The sequence below is a fragment of the Mesocricetus auratus genome, unplaced genomic scaffold (genome assembly GCF_017639785.1).
Source record: "Mesocricetus auratus isolate SY011 unplaced genomic scaffold, BCM_Maur_2.0 Super-Scaffold_100011, whole genome shotgun sequence".
In the NCBI taxonomy this organism is placed as follows: domain Eukaryota; kingdom Metazoa; phylum Chordata; class Mammalia; order Rodentia; family Cricetidae; genus Mesocricetus; species Mesocricetus auratus.
The window spans coordinates 14,039,300-14,065,458 of NW_024429195.1; the positions used below are offsets into that span (position 1 = coordinate 14,039,300).

The 26,159-nt window shown below is 42.8% G+C and overlaps 1 protein-coding gene across 9 annotated transcripts in view; it reads left to right on the forward strand.

Annotated features, from left to right (window-relative positions):
- Elf2 (E74 like ETS transcription factor 2) overlaps positions 1-26,159 on the forward strand; it is an 81,207-nt gene that overhangs the window by 3,330 nt on the left and 51,718 nt on the right. For 4 of the 9 annotated variants that reach the window (XM_040754447.1, XM_013118706.3, XM_005077489.4 and 1 more), the window contains exons 2-4: positions 10,635-10,722; positions 13,095-13,323; positions 25,580-25,745. In XM_040754447.1, coding sequence (XP_040610381.1) covers positions 13,252-13,323; positions 25,580-25,745 — 238 coding nt within the window. In that variant the 5' untranslated portion in view covers positions 10,635-10,722; positions 13,095-13,251. Of the gene's footprint in view, positions 1-10,634; positions 10,723-13,094; positions 13,324-25,579; positions 25,746-26,159 lie in introns of those variants that run through there. The other 5 variants (XM_005077488.4, XM_040754446.1, XM_013118707.3 and 2 more) reach the window with 3 other exon arrangements.

Here is a 26,159-nt window from a genome sequence, read left to right on the forward strand (position 1 = left end):
TCAATATCAAAGTTAACTCATCCATTTTGAGTGTATAATTCAGTATAGGATTGAGAACATCCCTAGACTTTCTTTAGAGTATGATTTTATGCCCACCCCCAAAATTTTCTACAGCCTGTTTGTTGTTAGTCTTCAAACTCCAAAGCCGCAGCCCTACCTAGGCTGTCACCAATTTGTTCCTATGTTTGCGTCCTCTGGCCATTTTGAATAATGGAATATCTATATTTTTTAGATTTGACATCTTTCACGTGTATCAGGACTTCCTTTTTATTTCTGATAAGTAATATGTATTTTGTGGATATACTACATTTGCCAGTTGACCAGTTGATGGCTGTTTGGATTGTTTCCAGTTTCAGACTGTTTAAAATAATACACCTTGAATGTTTGATCACAAGCTTTTATATGGATGTATGGTTTCCTTTTTATGAGTAAACACATGGGAATAGAATTACTGTGCTTTGTTTAGCTTTCAGAGAAACTTCCAAACTATTTCTCAAAGTGGCAGTACCAAGTTGCATGCTCAGTCATACTGTCAACACTTAATTTTTTTTTTTTTTTTGAGACAGGCTTTCTCTGTATTGTTTCTCTGGTTGTCCTGGAACTCACTCTGTAGACCAGGCTGGTCTCAAACTCACAGAGATCCAGCCTGCCTCTACCTCCCAAGTGCTGGGATTAAAGGCGTGCGCCACCAACACCGGCAGCACTTAATTTTTTAAAATTTATTTATTTTTATCTTATGTGCATTGGTGTTTTGCCATGGGTGTTGGGTCCTCAGGAACTGGAGTTAACGACAGTTGTGAGCTGCCATGTGGTTGCTGGGAACTGACCCTGGTCCTCGGGAAGAGCATCCCGTGCTCTTAACTGCCCAGCCACCTCTGCAGCCCTGTGTCAACACTTAGGACCGTCTGTCCTTTTCAGTCGCAGTAGATATGATGTGGTCGTGTTAGTGGATATGAAGTGGCTGGCTCGTTGAAGTTTTGTGTTTTCCTTGTGGTTCATAGTGATGTTGTCTTTTCATGTCAGTAATCATAATTGTCCTCTCCTGTCTTTTGTTCTCATGGTCTTAGTTAAACATGCTAAACAAGCACTCAGACCACGCAGTTATGTTTACAGTTTATTTCTCTTTTGGTGCCACAGCTAGTCAACTTTATGGTCCATCTTAATTATTTTAAAAATATTTATTTTTACTTTATGTGAATTGGTGTTTTGCTTGCATGTGTGTCTGTGTGGGGGTGTCAGATCCCCTGGAACTGGAGTTAACAGACAGCTGTGAACTGCCATGTTGGTGCTGGGAATTGAACCTGGGTCTCTGGAAGAACATCTAGTGCTCTTAATTGATGAGCCATCTTTCCAGCCCCCATTTATATATTTATTTAAATTTATTTTTGTTTATTTGAGACAGGTTTTTCTTTGTAGCTCCGGTTGTCCTAGAACTTTGTAGACCAGGTTGAACTTGAACTCGCAAAGATCTGCCTGCTTCTGCCTCCTGAGTACTGGGATTAAGGTTGGGCCATCAGCAACTGGCCCATTTTTATTTTTTCTATAAATAATTTTAGGGTTGGGCTGTCTGTCTGCATCTGAAAAAAGGTCACTTGGTAGAGATTTTAGAGAGTTTTGATAGATATTAAATCTACATCAGTTTGGGGAGAATTCTTTTTTTTTTTTTTTTGAGACAGGGTTTGGAGGCTGTCCTGGCACTCGCTCTGTAGACCAGGCTGGTCTCAAACTCACAGAGACCCGCCTGCCTCTGCCCCCCCCCCCAGTGCTGGGATTAAAGGTGATCCCGTTCTCTGCTTGAGTTTGGCTATTTTCGATAACTCACGTGAGTATATTTGCCTTTCTGTGTCTGCCTTATTTCACTTAGCATAATATTCTCAAGGTTCATCCCTGTTGCAAATAGCAGAATTTCCTTATTTTTAAAGGCTTAGTAATAATTCCATTATATGTTTGTGTCATATTTATACTTCTTTTTCAGTTTACTTTCAGAGTGTTTTATTCTTTTTGATGATACTGTGAATGGAAGTGTCTTAGTTCTTTTCCTTCACATTTGTTTGTTTAGTGTGGAGGCCAGAGGACAACTTTTGGGAGTAAGTTGTCTCATTTCCCATGTGGGATGGGTGGGGCTTCTGGAGTCAGGTTGGCGGCAAGTGCCTTTACCCCCGAGTCACCTCCTGAGTGCATGGTGCAGTTGTCTTTTAAAATGTTGGGCCAGTTCTGTTGCTGGTGTATAGAAGCTGCATTGATTTTTTTTTTTTTTTGCAAATTGGTCTTGTATATTTTTATCTCTCTGAAGAAATTATTCTTCCAGTATTTTGGGTGAACTCTGCAGTATTTTTTGCATACAGTACCATATAGCCTGTTAGTGAAGGTAGCTTTGTATTGTCCGAATCAGAACACATTTCTCGCTTTCCCTCTTTTCTTTCCTTCCTTTGAGTAGAACCACCAGGAAGTACAAGGCTGATGAGAAGTGGGTGAGAGCCTGCATGGCGTCCGCCAGGTTGGTGGAGGAGAAGGTTTAATAAGTCTTTGTCTCAGGTGCAGTGCTGGCTGAGGCTGCTTTTGTAGCAGGTTGTGTCTTAAACATGCATGGGTACTGGACCAGCCACAGACTCTTTCCATGTCTGTTGGCATTACCAGCTGTGACAGTCTACCTGAGTCTGCCCTTGTTTTGCATCTTGGAAGGTCCTTCAGTCCTACACAGACCAGTGTGATTGGTCACTCACTGTACGATAGTATGGTTTGTCCTTTATTCCAGTAATATGCTATAGTATGTCATTTGACATTTCAAGTATGAAGCAGGTTTCCAGGATAAATCTCCCTTGGTCAATGCAAACAAGTATGCCGTTGATGGATTCTGATTTAATGACATTTGACTTATTTTTATGTCTGTTTGTAAGGGATATTGGCCTGTATTTCTTGCTAGATGTATTTTTACATTTTTTTCATCATATATATTTTGATTTACTCGTAATTTTGGCCCAGAGGAGAAGTGATGTCCCCTCTGGTTTAGTTCTAGAGTAACACTAACCTTGAGGGATGTGTTGAGTATCTCTGCTTCTCATTTACTGTGATGGTTTGTGAAGGATTGGTATTATTGTTTGAATACGTTTGATAGAATTTACCAGTGAAGGCGTGTGGCCTGGGCGTTTCTCTTTGGTAATTAATTAATTTGAGGATTGGTCTTACTCTGTCACAGTTCATCATGGAGGAAAGCCAAGGCAGCAGCCTGCAGCAGAAGTCATGGAAGAGTGCTGCTTACAGGCTTGTTCTCTGGCTGGCTCCTACTCAAAAGTGCCATGCTTTTAGTATTATTATCATTATTATTATTGTTATTTATTATTATTATTTTTTTGTAGACCAGGCTGGTCTCGAACTCACAGAGATCCGCCTGCCTTTGCCTCCTGAGTGCTGGGATTAAAGGCGTGCGCCTCCAACGCCTGGCTGTGCTATTATTTTTACTTTTCATTCTCTCTCTGCGTGTCTGTGTTGTGGTTCTCCTCCCCCTTCCCAGTGTGTACTCTGGAGCTGGTGTTATAGTGGTTGTAATCACTTGACTTAGGTCCTGGGAACTGAACTGAAACCTGAGGGCCCCCAAGTTTCTTTCTTTCTTTTTGTCCAAGACAGAGTTTCTCTGTGAAACTTTGGAGCCTAGCCTACACAGTACTTACTCCTAACTGCCTGACTCTACATAGCTTTTTTTATGCTGTCTAGAACTACCTGCATAAGAAATCGTTCCACCCTTAGTGGGCAGGTCCTCATACCGATCAGCAATTGAGTAGTATTTAAATTTGTGTATATGTAGGGCACTTATGCCACAGAGCAGGTCATCAGAGGACAGCTTCATCCGTCTGTCCGTCTGTCCGCCCGTCCGTCCGTCCGTCTGTGTGTCTGTATGTGTGTCTGTGTCTGTCTGTGTGTCTGTCTGCCTTTAAAGAGATTCTCCAGATTGACCTGTTGCTCACCATGTAGCCTAGGCGGGTTTAGAATTCAACACAATCCTCCTGCCTCAATGTGCTGAGTGCTGGCATTTCAAGTGTGTGCCACCATATGTGGCAATATAGTTTTTAATTTATTACAATCTCTTTTAGATTAAGAACAACTTTATTCTGACATAGAAACTTGGCTTCAAGATGCTATCTTCCCATCCTGTCTGTTCGCAGTAGTTAGTGTACAATAGTACAGCCTTCTGTGTTTATTTTTCCTTTGTTGTCTTGAGATGGGACCTTTGGGGTAGAGCCTGTGTTAGTCCGGAACTGTTGCATGTGACCCTCAAGTCAACCTCCTGTGCAGCTGAGCCCGCAGTCAGGCGCCGCCAGCTCTGTCATTCTCTTCAGGACTGACTTCTGTTTGCTCTTTCAGTTGTATTCTTGTAAAAGAGCTTCTTATATTTACTGCATGTTAATTTTTTTGTTTAGGTTTATATCTATTTCTGTGTATGCATCTCTTTTCATGGATTTGAGTTGTTCAGCCTGAAGGAATTTTCTTTCTTCTTTTCTTTTGTTTTTGTTTTTTGAGACAGCATTTCTCTGTGTAAAAGCTCTAGCTGTCTTGAAACTCTCTTTGTGGACCAGGCTGATCTCAAAGTCACAGAGATTCCCCTGCCTCTGCCTCCTGAGTTCTGGGATTAAGGGCATGCACCACCACACCTAGCATGAATTTTTAATTTTAATGTAATGCTTTTCAACATTATAATTTTCATTTGGCTCATTTTTATAACTTCAGCACCTTTATTGAGATTGTCTAATGCATAGCTGTCTCTGCTTTATTTAAGCATAGGTTTTATTCATTTGGGAATGAGACTTCGTTTTGCTTTCTTTCTTGTTTTGGAGACTGGTTTTCTCTATATCCATGACTGTCCCTGATGTAGCTCTGTAGACCAGGCTAGCCTTGAACTGAGATCTGACTGCCTTTGCATCCTCGGTGCTGGGATTAAAGGCATGTACCATGATTGCCTGGCTCACATGATAGTTTTTAAAACGGTTTTCAACTTTTATATAATTACTCATGGTTGTTGATAGATATATTTAAAACATTCAAGTTTTAGTTTCATTTATTTGCTTTGAATGGGTGTACATTGATGTGGAGGCCAGGCATTGCTTCTCTCTACTGTGTGGTTCTGAGGAGAGAGCTCAGGAAGTCAGTCCTGGCTGCCAGCCCTTCTGTGCACTGAGACCTGTCCTTGGCCCTAAGAATCAGTATAGATTTAAAAGATCTGTCAGGGTCCTGGAGAGATGGCACAGCTGTTAAGAGCGTTTGTGGCTCTTGAAATGAACCCAGGTTTAGCTCTCAGCATCCACATGGTGGCTTACCCTAGTTCCAAGGGATCCAGTGCCCTCTTTTGACCTCTGTGGGCACCAGGCACTCATGCATGTGGTGCACAAACATACTCTCAGGCAAAACACTCATGCACGTAAAATAAAGAGTCTTAAAAACTAAGATAGGTCATTTTGGGATGTCCTCCGTCTTTGAACTGGAAATCAAGTGTAGATTGCTACTTGTTGGTCCCTGCTTCCTGCGGTTGATTAGTCCCCTGTGTAAGGTAGACACAACAAACCAAAGGAATAATGAGACCGGAGAAACTGAAGAGAGAGAACAGCAAGAGTGGGAAGGTTCTAAAGTGTCAACGTCTTCCCAGCTGGCCACTTGTGGGGCTGGAGAGCTGCTGCTGTAGGCAACCCAGCACCCACCTGCGGGGCGGGGCTGATGCATACTCCTCGGGTACCTGTGCTTGTGGACACATACCCATAATTAATTAAAAACAAAGCAGTCCTTAACAAAATAGCATTTTAGGTTTTTTGGACATAGACGACGTGACCTTATTTTACTGTTCTCATGGGTTTTGTATTTTGGAAGGAGGCAGGCATTACATGGTGAATGAGTTATAAAATATGATTTCAAATAGAGGACTGGCTATGTGCAATTGAAATCTAATTTGGGTGAAGGGGTGTTGGGAGAAGGTGGAAAGTGAAGGAAATATCCATCCTGTTGACAACGCGGAAGAGGCTGCTAGACTGGGGGGCACGAACCCCAAGAACCCAGTGCTTGTGGGGAACTGTGTGAGCGCTCTCTGTGCCTGGACCAGTGCCTGTGGGGAATTGGGTGAGCACTCTGTGCCTGGACCAGTGCTTGTGGGGAATTGGGTGAGCACTCTGTGCCTGGACCAGTGCTTGTGGGGAATTGGGTGAGCACTCTGTGCCTGGATCAGTGCTTGTGGGGAATTGGGTGAGCACTCTGTGCCTGGATCAGTGCTTGTGGAGAATTGGGTGAGGGCTCTGTGCCTGGACCAGTGCTTGTGGGGAATTGGGTGAGGGCTCTGTGCCTGGATCAGCCATCCCAGGTAGGAGGTCAGAGGTCAACTGGCCACAGGAGGAGGAAGAACTTTGAAGGAATGTTTGTTTATTTCTCTTTTCCAAGTGTGGAGAAAGCCACAGGAAAAGTACTTTTCATTCCAGGCTAGAGAATTAATCTACAGCAGGATTTTTTTTTCTCTTTCTTTTTAATACATGGTTGGTAAGTGTTGTATGTAGGGTTTCATGTAAATGGTGTTTGGTCTTGTAAGGAATAACAGGAAAAATATGTTTCCCTCTGGAAATTTCTTCCTTAAAGTTTATCTAAAAATAAAAAAAAGTTTACTAAAAATCAAATACCATTATGTATAAAACTTTAATTTTGCTGGGTGATGGTGGCCTTTAATCCCAGCACTTGGAGGCAGAGGCAGGCGGACCTCTGAGTTCCAGGACAGCCTGGTCTACAGAGAAACCTTGTCCTGAAAAAACCAAACAAATGAAAAACTTTAAGTTGTAATGCAGTTACATTATCAGGCACCTTCTTGTATTTTTCCTGACTCTCAGCCTCTGCCCCAGAGTTTGGCATATGGGAAAGGTTAGGAGGGCTAAGAGCCAGTGTCACCTTGAGCTCGGACGGTAAATGCTGGTGGCCATGGTCATGCTGATTTGTCCTCTTGTCTGTGCTCATTGTCTTTAAAGTAACCAAAAGATTGTAGTGGCCAGTAATAAAGAGACGCTTCTGTGACTTCCCTGCACATCTTCTGTGCGGCAGCAGGATGTTGGGCCCTCATGTTTTTTTGTACCATTGTTCCTTTTGCATGTAATTGAGTTTTTAGTAGAACCTTTAAGCTTCTCATTTCCTATTATATATCTTATAGCTATTTTCTTTGTGTTTGCTATTGGAATTACATTCACTAACCTGTAGTAATTCTATTTGAACAGTAACTTGAATTTTGGCAGTGTGATTTTTAGTAACATAACTCTACTAATTTGTGACTGGACAGCTGGCCCAGCTGTTAAGAGCACTCACTGGCTGTTCTTCAAGAGGACCTGGGTGCACGTCTCAGCATTCACACGGCAGCTCACAACTGTCTGTAATGCCAAGCTCTGACATTCTCACGAAGACATACATGCAGGCAGAACACCAATGCACATACAATAAGAAACCAAACCCCCTCTGCTTGTGGGCTGGTGATAGAGCTAGCTCAGTGGCAGACTTGCCTTGTGCACAAAGCCCTGTGTTCAGTCTCCACACCAGGAAAACAAAAACTCCTTTATGGTCTCCATCTCGTTCAGTTTGATGCCGCAGCTCTTCAGCCTTCATGCTTGTTTGCTCCAAAACAAACTCACTCTTAAAATTAATTTTCTCCTTAAATTACATCAAAAATAAAATCTGTAGTTAATTGGAATTTATATTAGTACATGAGCTTTTGAACAAGTTTGTTAGTCTTGCAAAGCACCAGAAAGCAAGCGTGGATAAAAGCCAGTAGCAGCAGCGCTCCTCTGCGGAGCAGGTGCTGCATGTGACCGGCCCTGACCTCTTCACAGAGCCCTCAGGCCCACGGTCCTCCTGCTCTGTCTCGTTGGCACTCTGGAGCAGTGCCTGAAGTGTGCCCTGCTCACTAGTGGTGAGCTCTGTTAGACTTGCTGACGATGTTTTCATTCCTCTGCTCTTGAAGGGTGGTTCTGCAGGGTTAGGGTTCTTTGTTGACAGTGTTTTTTTTCTTTGAGTTCTTTGAATATCTTTGCCAGTTTTGTGACCACAAATCTGATGACATATTTCCTGGTATTCTTTTTTTTGAGGATCTGTCATGTGTGACAAATCATTTCTCTTGTTTCCAAGTTACTTTGTCTTTATTTTTTTATTTTTGTTTGTATTTTTGTCTTTAATTTTTAAAGGTTTATTATTTATTTTTATTTATTTCCATTTATTTGTTTATCTATTTATTTTGGTTTTTGGAGACAGAGTTTCTCTGTGTAGCCCTCCTGGCTGTCCTGAAACTCACTTTGTAGATCAGACTGGCCTTGAATTCACTGAGATCCAACTACCTCTTGCCTTCCGGGTGCTGGTATTAACGGCATGTTTCACCACCGCCAGACTAGGATATATTCTTTTTAAGTTTAAATATATGAATGTTGGCCTCTATGTATGTGCAGTGTGTATATGCAATACCAGACAAGTCCAGAAGATGGTGTTGGATCCCTGGAACTGTAGTTACACATTCTTGTGAATTGCCATGTACGGGTTGTAAACTGAACCTTGGTCATATTGTGTGTTATTTTGTGGTTCTCTGAGTTCAGTTTACTTGGTTCATTGACTTTATTGAGAAATTTCTCTGTTTCTGAGAAAGGGCCTGAGTTATGTAGACCAGGCTGGCTTCTGGATGCTGGGATTAAAGGCATGGGCCACTGCTGGGTGGTGGTAACCCACACCTTTATTCCCAGGATTTGGGATGCAGAGGCAGGCAGATCTCTTAAGTTCTAGGCCAGCCTGGTTTAAAGAGCAAGTTCCAGGATAACCAGGGATATACAGAGAACCCTGTCTTCTAAAATCAACCCCCTCAAAAAAGAAAGAAAAAAAAAAAACCATGGGTCACCATATCCATCCTTTAAAATCTGTCTGTCTGTCTATAGAAGTGTTTGAGCTATGAAATCCTAGCTGGCTTGAAACTCATAGAGATCTGCCTGTCCTGGCTCCTGGACCTTAGGGTTGAAGATGTGCATGAGCATACCCTGCCTTAGTTTTTTTTTTTTTGAATATTTTATTTATTTATTGTATATACAGCCTTCTGCCTACAGGCCAGCAGAGGGTACCAGATTTCATTCAAGGTGGTTGTGAGCCACCATGTGGTTGCTGGGAATTCTCAGGACCTCTGGAAAAACAGTCAGTGCTCTTAACCTCTGAGCCATCTCTCCAGCCCCGCCTTAGTTTTTTTAAATTTATTTTTTTATGTGCATATTGGTGTTTTGTCTGCATGTGTGTTTGTATGAGGCTGTCAAGATCTTGGAGTTACAGACAGTTGTGAGCTGCCATGTAGGTGCTGGAAATTGAACCCTGGTCCTCTGGAAGAGCAGTCGGTGCTCTGAACTGCTGAGTCATCTCTCCAGCCCCCTAGTTTTGTTTTCTCAACTTTATTCTTACTGCCGAAGGGGAGTGTCTTAGTTAGGGTTTCTATTGCTGTGGTGAAACATCATGACCAAAAAGCAAGTTGGAGAGGAAAGGATTGATTTGGCTAAAACTTCCATATCACTGTTCATTGAAGGAAGTCATGACAGGAACTCAAACAGGGCAGGAACCTGAATGTAAATGGAGTTTCTGTCCTGTCTGGTCCTGCTGCTGTTTAGCTCCAAATAAACATACAGAGACTTATATTAATTATAAATTGTTTGGCCAATGGCTCAGGCTTCTTATTTGCTAGCTCTTTCTTAATTATTAACCCATTTCTATTAATCTGTGTATCTTCATGTGGTTTTGAGTTACTGGAGAAGGCTCCAGCATGTTTTTCCTTTGGTGGCTATGGCATCTCCCTGGTGGCCTCTCTCTGCATCCTCTCCCCAGAATTCTCCTCATCTGGTAGCCCCACCTGTGCTTCCTGCCTGGCTACTGGCTAATCAGTGCTTTATTCATCAACCAATAAGAGAAACATATATACAGAAGGACGTCCCCGTCACCTGGAGGCAGGAGCTGATGCAAAGACATGGAGGGGAGCTGCTTACAGGCTTGCTTCTCCTGCCTCGCTCAGCCTGATTTCTTACAGAACTCAGGACCACCTGCCCAGGAAATACTCTACAAGCCTGCCCAAATCTTAGTGAGGCATTTTCTCAGTTGAGGCTCCTCCCTGCCCAGTGACTGGTTGTGTCAAGTTGACTTAGAGCTAACGAGCCAGGACAGAGGTCTCAGTGCTACCGCTCTGGGAACCTCTTGGTTGGGGCTTCAGAGATGGTTCAGCAGTTAAGAACACTTCCGTGGTGCCTGTGTTTGACTCCCAGCAAACATGGTGCCTCACAACCTTCTGTAACTCCAGTTCCGGGGGATGCACCCTCCCCTCCCCTTTAAAAATAATTAAAAAGATTTTTGGTTAATTGTAATATACTCCACAACATGGATGTGACCTTACTTAATTGTCATGTAGTGGTAGCTTAAAGTTGCAGCACTGATTTTCAGAGTTTCTGATTCCTTAGTCATCTAAAAGTAGTGATTTTATATTGTGTAAATGTGTGCCATCAGCCCTGGAGAGGATTTGCTTTATTAAGTATATACTGTCCGAGTCATACTTATTGAAGACAAAATGTGTTTTTGTTTTAAATAGAATTATGTTAATGCTTTCTTTTTTTCCTTTCCACTAGTAGTTCCAGAGAACTGCTGGTTTAGATTTTAGCTCTTCACGAGTTGTGAAAACAATGAAGGATGCTTAGACTACTTACCATTCAAACTGTGAGTAAAGTTTACTTTTGTTTTCGTATATGTTTGGAAAACAGGTTTAGGAAAAGTAGCAGGAGCTTTAATGTCATGGGATTGTGGATCTTTCTTCAGTTTTCTTTTTCTCTTCTTTTTTTTAAGATTTATTTTTTTATTATGTATACATTATTCTGCCTGCTGCATGCAGAAAAAAGCATATGGAGTTTTGTTTTTTGTTTTTTGTTTTTTTGGTTTTTCGAGACAGGGTTTCTCTGTGGCTTTGGAGGCTGTCCTGGAACTCGCTTGGTAGTCCAGGCTGGCCTCGAACTCACAGAGATCCGCCTGCCTCTGCCTCCCGAGTGCTGGGATTAAAGGCGTGCGCCACCAACGCCCGGCTCATATGGAGTTTTGAGAAAGTTTCTCAGTAGCTATGGAGCCAGGCCTGGAACTCGCTCTGTAGACCAGGCTGGCTTCGAACTCACAGAGATCCGCCTGCCTCTGCCTCCCGAGTGCTGGGATTAAAGGTATATGCCACCATTGCCTGGCAAAGTATATACTTAAATTTTCTACATGGTTAAAATTTGACATTAAAAGAAAATCCTGTCAGAAAGGTTTGAATTTTCTCTGTATGAAAAACATAACACAAATCAAATAAAAAGTAACGTGAGGATTAAATGTAGATAAGACACATTTTAATATTCATCTTATAAGAAAGAGGGGCTGGAGAGATGACTCAGAGGTTAAAAGCATTGGCTGTTCTTCCAGAGGTTCAATTTCCAGCAGCTCACAACTGTCTAAAACTCAAGTTCCAGGGATTTTGACATCTCATACAGACATACATGCAGGCGATCACACAAATGCACATAAAATAAATACATTTTAAGAAAGGAGGAGGAGGAAGAAAGAGATTTAAGAAGCCCTCATGTCTGTAAAAGCAGCAGCTGTGTAAGCCTTACAAGTTTAGCTACAATGTGCAGGGCTTAAAAGAGTTTAAAAGTGTCTTTTAAAAAAGATTTATTTTGCCTGAGTGTTGGTGGTGCCCACCTTTAATCCCAGCACTCGGGAGGCAGAGGCAGGTGGATCTCTGTGAGTTCGAGGCCAGCCTGGTATACAAGAGCTAGTTACAGGACAGCCTCCAAAACAATACAGAGAAACCCTGTCTAGAAGAACAAAACAAACAAACAAATATTTATTTTGGGGTAGAGATGTCTGGGTAAGAAGAGCACTGGCTGCTCTTCTAGAGGTCCTGAGTTCAAGTTTTCATGACCATCTGTCTTGAGATCTGGTGCCCTCTGCTGGTGTGCAGGCATACATGCAGGCAGAACACTGCATACATAATAAGTGCATCTTTACAAAGAAATCTTTATTTTTAGTTACATGTATGTGTGTGTCTGCGTGTGAGTATGTGCTGTGATCTCAACGGCAGGGAGAAGAGAGCATTGGATGGAGTGCTGTGGTTTAAGGTGTGTGCCACCACTCTCCAGCTGAACTCATCACGCTCACTTTCTCTTCTGTTTTTTCCAGACACGGTTTCTCTGTGTAGCCATGGCTGTCCTTGAACTCACTCGGTAGGCCAGGCTGGGTTAAAACTCAAAGATTCTCCTGCCTCTGCCTCCGAAGTGCTGGGATTAAAGGTGTGTGCCACCACTACTCATCTTACTAGCTATGTCTCCAGCCCAGATAAAAATAAAAATCCCCCTTTAATCCCAGCACTCGGGAGGCAGAGGCAGGCGGATCTCTGTGAGTTCGAGGCCAGCCTAGTCTACAGAGCGAGTTCCAGGACAGCCTCCAAAGCCACAGAGAAACCTTGTCTCGAAAAACCAAAAAAATTAAAATAAAATAAAAATCCCACCACTCAGGAGGCAGAGGCAGGTGGATCTCTGTGAGTTTGAGACAGCCTGATCTACAGGACAGCCAGGGCTACATAGAGAAACCCTGTCTCAAATAACAAAATCTGTTAAAATATTCCAGGCATAATATTTCATCTCCGTAAAAGAGAGGAGTGCTAACATTATGTGTATGGGTGTTTTGCCTGGATGTGTGTGTGTACCACGTGTGTGCCTGGTGTGGAGGACAGAAGAGGGCACTGGATCCCCGGGAACTATAGTTATAGATGATAATGAGCTGCCATGTGGGTGCTGGGAATTGAACCTGGCTCCTACGGAAGAGCAGCCAGTGCTCTTAACTGCTGAGAAATGTCTCCGGCCCAAGGAAGTTTTAGCATTATGTCTTCTATAATATAATACCCATGTATAATAGCTTGGTAAAATATTGTTTGATAAGTTAATGAATTTGAATATTAAACTCTTAAGTAGTCTATATTCTTTTTAACTAAACAATGTTAAATATTAAATTGCTTTCTCTCTTTCCTGTGTATTCTTAACAATTCCAATTCTTGCTCTTTTTAGACCCTCTGGTTAATCATCTTTAGAAGACTGGACTTCTGGATGTCTAATCTACTGCATCTCTAATGAATTAAACCATGAAAATGAAACCTATAACCGGGACCATCATCTATGAGTCCTAATTACTCGTAGAATTTGAAGCTTCCTCAGGGAATAAGCAATGGCATCGGCAGTGGTTGACAGTGGAGGTTCTGTTCTGGAGCTCTCCAGCAGTGGAGTAGAGAATAAAGAGGTTAGACGTTTCACACATTTCATCTCTGTTTTGTTAATAGAAATCAGTACATGAATTAATCTCGAAATGAATGACAGGAACAGGGATGCAGAAAACTGTACAAGTAATTTTGTGTAACTTAGTCAGGGCGAGAAGGGTGCTCACCTGAGGATGTAAGATATGTATGTTAGGATGAATTTGGAGGAAGGAAAGAGATGGAAAGAATGATGTTACATTAGTTTAGATAAAATTTAAGCTTTTGGTTGGGTGGTGGTGGCGCATGCCTTTAATCCCAGCACTCGGGAGGCAAAGGCAGGTGGATTTCTGTGAGTTTGAGGCCAGGCTCATCTGCAGAGAAAGTTCCAGAATAGCCAGGGCTACACAGAGAAACCCTGACTGAAAAAAAGAAAAAAAATTAACTTTCTGATAATACCCATTTTCTTAGATGATGGAGAATGAGAAATACATTGTATCTAAATACCTAAATTGCTGTCATCTTAAGCTAGAAGCTTATCTTTGCTTTTTGTATCATCTTTATTTCTTAGTTATGCTGTTGTTTCTAATTCAGGATCTAATATGTGCAATTGCTTATATAATTAGAAAACGAAGGTAGGAATTTGAGTCGTTAGTGGAAGAACAAGAGTTGGGAACAGGAAACAGATTTTCGGTCTTGGTTTCTATTCCCACCATTTGTTAGGGATTATAACAGTGCTGTCATGCAGATGTTTGGGTAGAGACACCTTGGGAAAATGAACAGTTTTTCAGCATCATGAAAGTTTCTTCTCTCTCTGAAAGACGCCGCTGTCAGGATAATGGAACAGTGAGATCCTGGTGACAGGGAGGACACATTGGTGTGTGCTCTGTGGTCTGGGTTATTTTCCTTGCTTGTTTGGTGTCTTGTTCAGTAGGATGAACTTGTCTCCCATCAGTGGGCTTGCTAATTCCTACATGATCCCTTTGTGTTTAAAGGACTGCTTCTTAAATGCATTCAGAGTCCATTAGAAAACCACCACAGTAGAACATACTTCCAAGGTCAACTTCTTCCTCTAGGATTCACTTTCTGAGCTGGGTGGTGGTGGTTTAATCCCAGCACTCGGGAGGCAGAGGCAGGAGGATCTCTGTGAGTTCGAGGCCAGCCTGGTCTACAGAGCGAGTTCCAGGACAGCCTCCAAAACAGAGAAAACCTGTCTCAAAACCAAAAAAAAAAAAAAAAAAAAAGAAAAGAAAAAAAAATAGCAGTATGGGGAAAAGAGGACCAAGGTTTGTTCTGGAGCCTCCTTTAGTTTTTCCTCCTTTACGTGGAATCACAGAGATTTCTGGTTAGAATTTAGCACGGAGAAAAAAAATTATGAATTTATTAAGTTGTTAATGACTAGTAATGACTTACATGGTATAAAAGGATAGTTATATTCTATGGAAGGAGGTCAGAAGAAGCCGGTGTACTTAGTGGTATTTGAAATATTGTGGTACCAGTGTGGGAACAACTTTCTGTTCAAATTTCACATCTATTCAAGTATCCTTTTAACAAATGCTAATCAGCTACTTAATATGGATCAAAGAGGTTTTGTTTTCCAGACAGGTTTTTTTCTTTGTAACATCTCTGACTGTCCTGGAACTCACTTTGTAGACTAGGCTGGCCTCTAACTCACAGAGATCCTCCTGCCTCTGCCTCCCCAGTACTGGGATTAAAGGTTGTGTACCGCCACCACTGACCAATCATTATATGATTTTAACTGCTGAGCAGTTTCTCAAGCCCTGAGATGAGATTCTTAGTGAAATGGGATTTTATAAAATTCCATCTACATTTTTGATAAAAGCTCTTTATAGTAGTGGCATCTCCATAATCCTATTTAATAGTTAAGTATTGGACATTTCCTTTAAAATCAAAGGTAAACTCTGCTGATAAGAGTTTAAAAGTCAGATGTGCTAATGCACGTCTGTAATCCCAGCACTTGGAAGGCCAAGGCAGGAGGCCCAAATCCAGAGACACACAAATAATGATAACACTATTTCAAAAAAAAAAAATGCTCTCAGGAGGCAGAGGCAGGCAGATCTCTGAGTTCAAGGCCAGCCTTGTCTGCAGAGTGAATTCCAGGACAGCTAGGGCTACATAGAGAAACTCTGTCTTGAAAAAAACTCAGAACACAACAAAGTAAAACCAGTGTCTTGAATAAAGTAATATTGAGATACTATCTTAAAACAAGAACAACAAAAAACAACAACAGAAAAACAAAAGAAAACCCCAAACCTTTAACAAAGAAAGACACTTTGACTTGTCTGGGACAGATGGGAGGACCTGTGCAGTGGAGAATGTCCGTTTACCAGCGATTACACACACAAGGGGGTGCTTCTGCCAAGCCTTATGACTGACTTTAATGCCCAGGATACACAAGGTAGAAGAAGAGATTTGACATTTGACTGGCAGGTTGCCCTCTGATTTCCACATAGACACCCCCATAATTAAATAAATGTAATTTAAAGATCTTTAAAATTAGAAGTATAGTTTAGGCTGCAATTCATGTGCACACACCAAATACAATATCTTAGTTTAGATTTTATTTTTGTTTTTTGAGACAGGTTCCCATGTAGATCAGTCTGGCCTGGATCTCTGTGTAGCCAGGATGATCTGCAGCTTGTGGTTCTTCTGCCTCTACTTCCCAAGTGCTGAGATAACAGGCATGCACCACCTCTCATGTGGAGCCGGGTATGAGCCCAGGGCTTACTACTGCATACTTGACAACCGAGTCATAGCCTCAGCTCCAGCACCTGACCGTTTCCTATTTTATATGTATCTTTTTTTTTTTTTTTTTCCCCTCGAGACAGGGTTTCTCTCTATTGCTTTGGAGCTTGTCCTGGAACTTGTTCTATAGACCAGGCTGGCTTCGAACTCTCAGAGATCCCCAGTGCTGGGATTGAAGGCATGAGCCACCAACGCCCAGCAGTTGTTTTGTTTGTTGTTTTCTCTTTCTTTCTTTCTTTTTTTTCCTGAGGCAGAGTTTCTTTGTGGCTTTGGAGGCTGTCCTGGAACTAGCTTTTGTAGACCAGGCTGGCTTCGAACTCACAGAGATCTGCCTGCCTCTGGGATTAAAGGTGTGTGCCACCAAAACCTGGCCCTATTTTTATATGTATGAATGTTTTGTCTGTGTGTTTGTGTACTGTGTGCATGTAGAGACCAGAAGAGAGTATCCAATCCCCAGGGACTGAGTTGCAGATAGTTGTAAGTGCTGGGATTTTAGCCAGGGTCCTTTGTAAGAGCAAACAGTGCTCTTAACCACGGACCCAACTCTTTAGCCCCTAAGTTTTGAAAATTTTAATTAGAGCCTTATAAGTAATATGTGTGCTACTTAGTTGTATTCTATAGTGTTGAGACGCAGGAATAGAAAGACAGGTGACTTCCGTGGAAAAATGGAATCAGTTACCTGCAGTTGGCAGCTGTCTTCCAGCTGTCCTCTCCTTCCAGGTCTGCATTCACTGATGTCGTCTGCGGTTGCTCATGGTGAAAGTATTTACATTTAGGCTGCAAGTTCCGCTTATCTGGTTAAGTCACATTTTAAAAAGCTTGAATAGAACTTTCTAGATGACATCTGCTTCTAGGGAAACAAATTGGAAGTAAAAAGGAATAGAAAGCGAGTGGCCGTCCCTCGACCCAATGAGACAAGTCTTGGAGAGCTCAGATGAACTCTTGTGTAGGGTGTAGAGTCCAAAAGTCAGAGAAGCCCCCCTCCCAAAGGAAGAGCTGTGTGCATTGCTGGGGCTCCCATTGACTGGCTGGAACACTCAGTGGGTAAGGCTTCTCAGAAAGACTGGCCAGAAAGGCGCGACTCAGTTCTTGTGCTGGGATACTGGCATTCCAGTCAGCCAGGCAGAAGAGTCCTTGTTGAAAGCTCAGAGCATTCATTAAAAACCCCCATAAGGATCATGTCTTCCATAGCAGGGCTAAATTAGGTCTAGAATTAAAGATAATTGAAGTCTACTATGAAAAGTTTTACAAATTGATTGAGGGCTTTGGGGGTGTAAATGTCTAGACAAGACCATGCTAGGTCCGTGGTACCGCTCACCTCCTTGAAAGAATCAATCTATACTGTTTCTTCTTTCTTTCTTTTTGTTTTTTTCTTTTTTGAGACAGGGTCTCACTATACAGCTCTGACTCACTTTGTAGACCAGGCTGGCCATGAACTCACAGATCCACGTGCCTCTGCCTCCTGAGTGCTGAGATTAAAGGCGTGCACCACCACTGCCCGGCAGTGAGCAGCCAGAGGGGAAGCTCAGTCAATACAAAATGAAATGAGCATTGCAGAGGACAACAGCACCTTCAAGATGCCAGGGATGCTGGGGTTGGAGCTCTGGCTGCTCCTGCAGAGCAACTGGGTACGGTTCTCAGCACCTATGTGGTGACTCAGAAGCATCCATAACTACAGTCCCACAGGATCCAGTGTCCTCTTCTGGCATCCCAGCAGGACACCAGGCATATATCTGGTACAAAAACATATATTCAGGCAAAAGGCATATAAACATAAAGTAAAAATAAATCTTTTTTTTTTTTTTTTTGGTTTTTACGAGACAGGGTTTCCAGAGCTGTAGGCTGGTGATTATGATAAGATGCCAGGGAAGATTTTGAGTATTCTGTTGACTGTTGTGGTTACAGAGATAACTATGTTTATGGGAATTCAAGGATTTGCATACTTCAAGTGAGCATATTACTTGGGTGAAGTGTGTTAGAGGCAATTAAATCTGAAAACACGATTCTTATCCACTGCCAAGCTTGTTTTCAAACTCTGTTACTCTCAGCACTGGGAGGCAGGGGCAGGTGGATCTCAGAGGTTTTGAGGGCACGGTTAGAACTCACGGTACAGTTGCCTGGGGACAGCTCGGTGGGGAAAGTGCTTGATGGACCTTGATGTTAGCTCCAGGTTCAGTGGGAGACCCTGTCTCAGAAAGTGAGTAGGCGGGACCGGAGATGAGGGGCAGGAGTAAACATTGTAGCATGCAGGCTTGAGGCCCTGAATCTGAGTCCTCTGATCCCACATAGAGCCAGGCAAGGATTGGCGTGTCTGTAATCCTGTTTCTGTGGTGAGATTGGGGTCACACCGAAAGCTCTCTGAACAACAAAAGAGCCTGTCTCACACAAGATGGAAACAGGGACCAACACCCGAGGTTGTCCTCTGACCTCCATGTTTGTGCATACAGAGATGCGCACACACCAGAGGCGGAGACGGAGAAAGACACCCAGTGTGGACCTGTGGCCTCCATGTGTGTGCACATACATACACCTGTGTATGTACATGCAGCCCCTTCACCATGCAGGAAAGCCAGTTAGGCCTGAATTTCAGATAAGCAACATTTTCCTAAACATGGGTTATTCATATGTGTGTTAACTGAATTTAGTTCTAATTAGGTGTCCTATGTATTTCTTTGCTAACTCTGGCAACCCTAGCCTATAGATAATTAACTAGATTGTACCAAGACCCTACTGATTTTGGGGTTCATCTATTTTAATCATACATATTCTAGTGTCTTGATTAAAGTAATCCTACGAAGATGGTGTATGTGTTAATTATTACTCTGCCTCATCTTTCTCCAGTAAAAAATAATCTCTAAACAGATACTCTGCATATCTGTACATCGTACTTCTGCAGCATAAAACTCACGAAGTTACTTGCTGTCAGATAAAGGTGGAATCTATCATGTTGTGTTCTTTGAACTCACCAACAAGTACTTAAATTTTACATCATGTGATTGTGTATCTTCGAGGACTTAAGTGTAACTTTTGCTATTTAATAATCTCACTGTCCATTCAAGGATTTGGATATGTAAATATGTAATTATAATATAATGCCATAAATAGTATTAGTTAGGCAAGTAACTTGTGTCAGAAGGACTTTGAATAAAAAAACACCTCTTAGAGACTTAAAAAAGACTCCCTAGAATGGGATGAAAAGCCTTTAGGGGAGCTGGAGAGATGGCTCAGCGGTTAAGAGCACTGTCTGTTCTTCCAGAGGACCTGAGTTCAATTCCCAGCAACCACATGGTGGCTCACAACCATCTTGCGCCCTCTGCTGGCATGCAGAAGATTGTATAATAAATAAAAAATAAAAATAAAAAAAATAAAAAGAAAGAAAAGCCTTTAGGAAAAGAGTAGAAGTCATGGCAAGGTTTATAGGGACTAAGTCACACATCATGTGTGCAGCTATATAGCAAAGAAACTGGTAAAGGTGGTAGATTAGTCTGATGAGGCTGGTATCTAAAACACCCCATAAACTGAGTGGTGTCCCAAAACAAAATTATAGTCTGTCTCACGGTTCTAGAATCCAGATTTTTGAAATTACAGTATCGGCTGAGAGTTGTGAGCATTGCCTTCTGCCCTGGTAGCTTGTGCAGCTTCACGTTCTGCTTGGTGTGGAGGTAGCATTCTGTGTCTTCAGTGGTTTTCCCTCCTCCTTCACCAAGTGTCCAAGTTGTCCTTCTCTCTAAAGACTAGTCAGATTGGGCCAGGCTCGTCCTACTGATCCTATCTCAAGCATCTGCAAAGACCCATTCCCACACACGGTCACAGTCACAGGCAGTGGGTGGAAATATACATCAGCACATTAGAAGATATAATTCAACCTCTAACAAGTGTGACAATTGTGTGTTAACTTTCAGACAAATACAGGATCATTACAGCTTTTTGTGCAAAGAAACAAGTGACAGTTCAGTTGTGGTGTGACAGTGTGTCTCCAGAGTAGATACGAAGACCACCATTACTGCTGTTGTAGAATGGCAGCCTGGGCCAGTAACTGCTTCATGCACTGTGCTCTGCGAATACTTGGTTTTCAGGAAGCTAATGCCATAGTATCCTGACTAATTATCTAAATATGAAGAAACAGGTTTAGAGAAAAACAAAATTGGCCAAAAGGAACAGGTACTGATAATTTATTTCAGGATGTTAGTGTTGTATCCTGTGGTAAGTTGAGAATGGCTAGGTTGGGAGGATGCGTATGGTTGAAGGAAGGACAGGGACTTGATAACTCAGCAGCATGGAGGTGCTAGTGAAGCGATGGAAGCGGCTGGTCTTGCCTGAGGAGGGGGCGGGGCGAAGGTGGAAATGCTCAGAAGACAGCTTTCAAGTGGCCAGGGTGCATTGAGTGGTGATGAAGGACTCAGGGTGAGCTTGGGTAGGAAGGGAAGGCGGAGGGAAACTACAAGATACTGGTTGCTGTTTGAGAGCAGACAGGGCTACATGCTAGTTTAGGTGCCCTGTTATATGGTGTGCTGTGCTTGATTAAATGTTCATTTTTGTTTTTTTTTCGAGGCAAGGTTTCTCTGTGGCTTTGGAGGCTGTTCTGGAACTAGCTCCTGTAGACCAGGCTGGTCTTGAACTCACAGCAATCCACCTGCCTCTATCTCCCGAGTTCTGGGATTGTGTGTGTGTGTGTGTGTGTGTGTGTCTGTGTGTGTCTGTCTGTGTGTGTGTGTGTCAGAGGGAGAGGAAGAGGGAGAGGGAGGGAGGGTTCAGGTGCTTGTGAAGACACTCTTCAGAAGCTGGCTTGCGGTCTGATGTAGGTGCTGGAAATTGAACCTGGGTCCCCTGCAAGGACATTATTCCTCTTAACTGTTGATTCATCTCTCCAGCTCCCTTGACTACATTTCTTTTCTTTCTTTCTTTTTTTTTTTTTTTTTGGTTTTTACGAGACAGGGTTTCTCTGTATTGTTTTGGAGGCTATCGGTCCAGCCCGGCCTCGAACTCACAGAGGTCCGCCTGCCTCTGCCTCCCGAGTGCTGGGATTAAAGGCGTGCGCCACCACCGCCCGGCTTGACTACATTTCTTAACACAACTCTGTCAAGAGGGCCTTAAAAGGTAAGTGTGTGTCTGTGAGTGTGTGTGTCCATGTGGGAGTCTGTGTGTGTAGTAAAATGACCTGATTCATGCAGTAGACGTTTTCAAGCTTGTTGAATACCATTTGTCTGAGATTTGAAATTTCAGAATTGTAATCCAGACTTGCTGGGGCATGTCTATAATCCCAGCACTTGAGGTACCGAGGCAATGGGCTTGCTGCAAAGTTGAGATTGTTGACATGACTGTTCCATGGGGAGGAGAAGAGAGAATGTCCAGAGGCGACTGGAAGAGTCTAGAGCAGACTGGACATGGCTAGGGCTAGGGAAATGGGAGAGCAGGAGACTATAGCTCGGGAGAATAGTGGAGATAGCAGGAGAGCAAAAGATAGCCAGTGAGGAAGAGAAAAATAGCAAGAGATGGGGAATAGAGCGTAGCAAGACTGTGGGGGGGGTCAAGAGATAGAGTTAAGGCTTGGAGTAGTGGCGAACAGCGGATTATAAGGAGGGTGAGCAGCGTCAGGGAGGGAAGGGCCAGGAGACTGCTGTGCGCTTTGAAAGACATAGAAACAGTGTTTGTGAGGAGGGACTGGAGGTGCCTGGAGGCTGGCTGGGCTTTGATACGCAACCACAGGTAGCCATGTGTTCCTTCTGCGAGAGGAAATGACTCCTTTGGCAGATCTGAAGGTTTCGCAAATTCTTGAGGAATACTGGCTTTCATTTAACCACCAGAAATCCTCCTATAGTCCATCTCGAGCTCATTTCTAGACGGATGGACATCCTGAGACCTATCAGGTCATCCTGGCCCACATTGTTAGTTCAAGGCCAGCCTGCAGCATAGAGAGAGGCCCTATCTCAAAAAGAACGGAAAGCTGGCGACAGATTTCATAATAGCTGAGTTTACCTGTATTTACTGTGGGTTGTGTCGTAGAGGTATTGTGCCCTACTGAGCCTCATTCTACAGATACTGGTTGTGAATCTGTTTTGTGAAGTATTAAAATAGTACATGAAATTATATAATAACCAACACTATAAAGCTTGTTTTGGTGCACATGAAAACACATGAGAAAAAATAGGAAGTAAAGAAATTAAAAAATGTAACTACAAATTGTAGAGGCAGTGAATGGTTTAGGGACAAGTGTGTGGCAGAGTCTGGTCAGAGAAGACAGATAATTAAAATGAGACTTGAAGGAAAAAGTTGTTCAAAGGGTAGGGGCAAGTTGATTTTTATTGTCAGAGCAACGTGTATAAAGGCCTTGAGACAGGGTATAATTTTGAAAAGGAGGGACGGCGCAGAGGGACAGTACAGAATGGTGAAAACAAAAATGTTCAATATTGATTTTTATGTATGTGTATATATATATATATTTATTTATTTATTGCATTCCAATCCCACTTCCCCCTCCCTCCTCTCTTGCTCCTCCCCCCCACCTCCTATCTGCTCCTGGGAGAGGGTAAGTCCTCCCCTAGGAAGTCTACTAAGTCTGTCCCATCATCTTGTTGAGGCAGATCCAAGGCACCTCTCCACCCCCCATTTTTGATATTTTGAAAATAGTTTTGGTAAGGTACTGTAACCTCCATGAGTCAGGGATTTAAAGAGATTTTTGTTTTAGACAAGTCTCACTATATAGCCCTGACTGTCCTGGAACTCACTATGTAGACCAGGCTGGTCCTGTACTCTGAGACATCTGCTGTCACTGCCATCTAGTGCTAAGTTTGCTTCTAAATTACAGTATAGTTTAGACCATTGGCATGTACCTGTAGACCCAGCTGTTTGGAGGAGGCTTTCTTAAATCCAGGAGTTTGAGACCAGCATGAGCACATAGTGACACTGTTCTCTGAACGAAAAGAGTATTGTGAAAATTTAGAGGAGGAAGTAATTTATAGCTCCACTGTATGAGCAGAGCTTGGACTAGCACTCTTAGTTTTGGTAAATAGAACTCGGATCTCCATAGCAGCTGCTTTACACCTAGGAGATGCTGCTGTGACTGCAGCTCGAAGTGCTGAAGGTACAAGTTTGCCCAGTTGTGGGGCAGCATTTTTTTCTGAATGTCCCCACACCTTACTGTTAAAAAGTTGGAAATAGAGTCTTATCTGAAATAGAGAAAGTGTTAGCCAAAAAAAAAAAAAAAGTTTTTTTTTTGCAGTGTATCTTGCAATTTAAATTTTTGGTGAAGTGTTTTATCGACAATGAAGAACATATAGAGTACATACATATTTTAAGAATAACTAATAAAGCTGGGTGGTGACACACACTTTTAGTCCTAGCATTCAGGAGGCAGAGGTGGGTGGATCTCTGAGTTTGAGGCCAGGCTGGTGTATAGATAGAGTTCCAGGGCAGCCTGGATTACATACACAGAAACCCTGTCTCTAAAAACAAAAAACAAGCGAAAGCGTAAACCACATTGCTTGTCATTCAGGTTGAGATGGAGTAATTGCTAGTATTTCATTCATGGATTCATTCACTCATCATTTAGTTTTGAGATAGGGTCTCATGTAGTCCAGGGTGGTCTTGAATGTGATGTGTAGCCGAGAGTGACCTCCTTATCCTTCCTCCTCCATCTTCAAGTGCTTGGGCTAAAATTTCAAGTGTTTCAGGGTATACAGTCTGCCCCTCTCCGTCTACCCTCACATGTGTTGTCATTTTCATACCCTCCTGTATGGTTTTATCATTTATAAAAATACCCCCCCACCTTTGGAGGCTGTCCTGGAACTCGCTCTTGTAGATCAGGCTGGTCTCAAACTCACAGAGATCCGTCTGCCTCTGCCTCCCGAGTGCTAGGTATGCCACCATCGCCCGACTTATGAAAATAATTTTAAGCAGTTGGGTCTTACTTGTTTTGTAAAATATGACTTGGTTTTAGGCTGAGTGATAGCATCACAGAGCTTCTCAGGTCATCACGTAATCTTGAGCTCTTGCTGAGGTCACTGGTTCATCCTGAGCTCTTGCTGATGTTGTTGGGTCCTCCTGAGCTCTTGCTGAGGTTACTGGGTCATTCTGAGCTCTTGCTGATGTTGTTGGGTCCTCCTGAGCTCTTGCTGAGGTCACTGGGTCATCCTGAGCTCTTGCTCAGCCCAGAGAAGTTGATTACTCATGTCAGGCTTCAGGGCAAGGTGGAAGGAGTGCATTATCAAGGTGAGGCAAACGTGGATAGCAGCCCAGAACAGACTTTTCCTAGCGTTGTGTCCTCAGGAAGAATGTCACTGATGTTAGCAGCTGACTGTGTCACAGGAGACACTTCACATCTTACATAGTGAGCCTCTCCAGTCATTGACAGTAGCATCCTGTCGGGAGGGGAAAGTTATGGTGGTAGGGTATGACAGAGCAGAGCTGTTTGTTTCTTGGTGGCTAGGGAGCAGAGTTTCAGACAGGAGCCAGGACCCAGTGGGTTTACTAGTCAAGGGTGTGCCTCCAGTGATACTGTCCTCTGTGGTCTGTTCAAAGTGTGAGTCCATCAAAAGGTTAAGAATGTGCCAGAGCCCTCGCCCTCACAGACAGTAGGCATGAGCTTTATTAATAGTCTTCTACATGTCTGCCAATTTAGTCAGGTTGACAGTCAAGATTAATCACACACATTGGTGCAGAACGGACCAGTTGACTTATGATTGTCTTCTGTCTTCCTGAAAATTCCTGTTGTCTTCCTTTTTCTTAGGTTGCCTCTGTCTTGTACCTCAAACTCTTCCTTAAATTAATGTTTGTTTGTTTATTTGTTTGTTTTGAGACAGGGTTTCTCTGTCTAACAGCTCTGGCTGTCTTGGGACTTGCTCTGTAGACTAGACTGGCCTCTGACTCAGATCAGCTTGCCTCTCCCAAGTGTTGGGACAGAAGGCATGTGTCACCACCACCCAGCGTGGGTTTGTTTTTTTAAATGGCTCAAGGCTGTGAGTTTGATCCTGGCACTATAATAAAACAAAAGAAGAGCTTCTTGTCTGACACACGTTTTATACTTTGATTGACTCAAGGTGATTTTTCCAGCTTCTGTGGATGCTCTTTAGTTTGAAGGAAAGTGTCTGGCACTGTCTGTGGCCTCGCCACTGCGCAGTGTGCTGCTGTTGATTTATTTGCTGTTAGGCTATGATTTGGTGCTCTTGGGTGCCCGTCTGATACCTGTTCACACACCTCTCATTCTCCTCAGGGTGTGTTGCTCTGGTCTCTTTTGTTTGTTTCAGTGTCTTCCTTAGTGTAAAACGTAGAACAAAGTGTCTTACCTCTGTTTTAGTGAGCTTTCACAAAAAAGTGAAGTGCATGTGTTTTATCCGAAAGTCCTTCTTCTCTTCCTTCATCTTCTCTTAAGACTTGAAGACTATCACAGCTAGCCTTTCCATTTCCGTGTTTTTGACATTCATGTATGTAACTCATGAAATACACTGCGTGTACTGAATGGGATTTTGTGAACCACATTCAGAACTAAATCCAGAATTTTCCAACACAAAACTTGACTGTTCTCTAAATTTGCTTTTGTAGGGAGGTGACAAGGTCCCTGAATACCCAGCAGTGATTGTGGAACCAGTCCCCAGTGCAAGATTAGAGCAGGGCTACGCTGCCCAGGTTCTGGTGTATGACGATGGTACCTACGTGATGCAGGATGTGGCGGAGGAGCAAGAAGTTGAGACCGAGAATTCAGAACCAGGTAGACATGGCAAAGAGTGTTTCCACCTGCAACTCTTTTTTTTGAAACATGATGTATTTTATGTGTAAGGGTGCTTTACCTGCAGGTATGTCTGCACCAAGTGTGTGCAGTGCCCATGGTGGCCAGCAGAGGGTGTCAGATTCTCTGGAGCTGGAGTTAGAGATGGTTGTGAACCATCAAGTGGGTGCTGGATGATAGCCCCAGGCCTCTGGATGAGCATCCAGCTCTTACGTGCTGAGCCGTTTCTCCAGCCCCAGAGCTCACTCTGTAATCTTGTACTGAAGAACCTATTTTAAATTGTTGTCATAGGCTGGAAACGTCTAAAATTTTTGCTTAAAAGAGTTTATATAAATATAATAGAGTCTTATATTTTACTTCTTTGGTATATGACTGACACAAGTTGTTTTATTCATT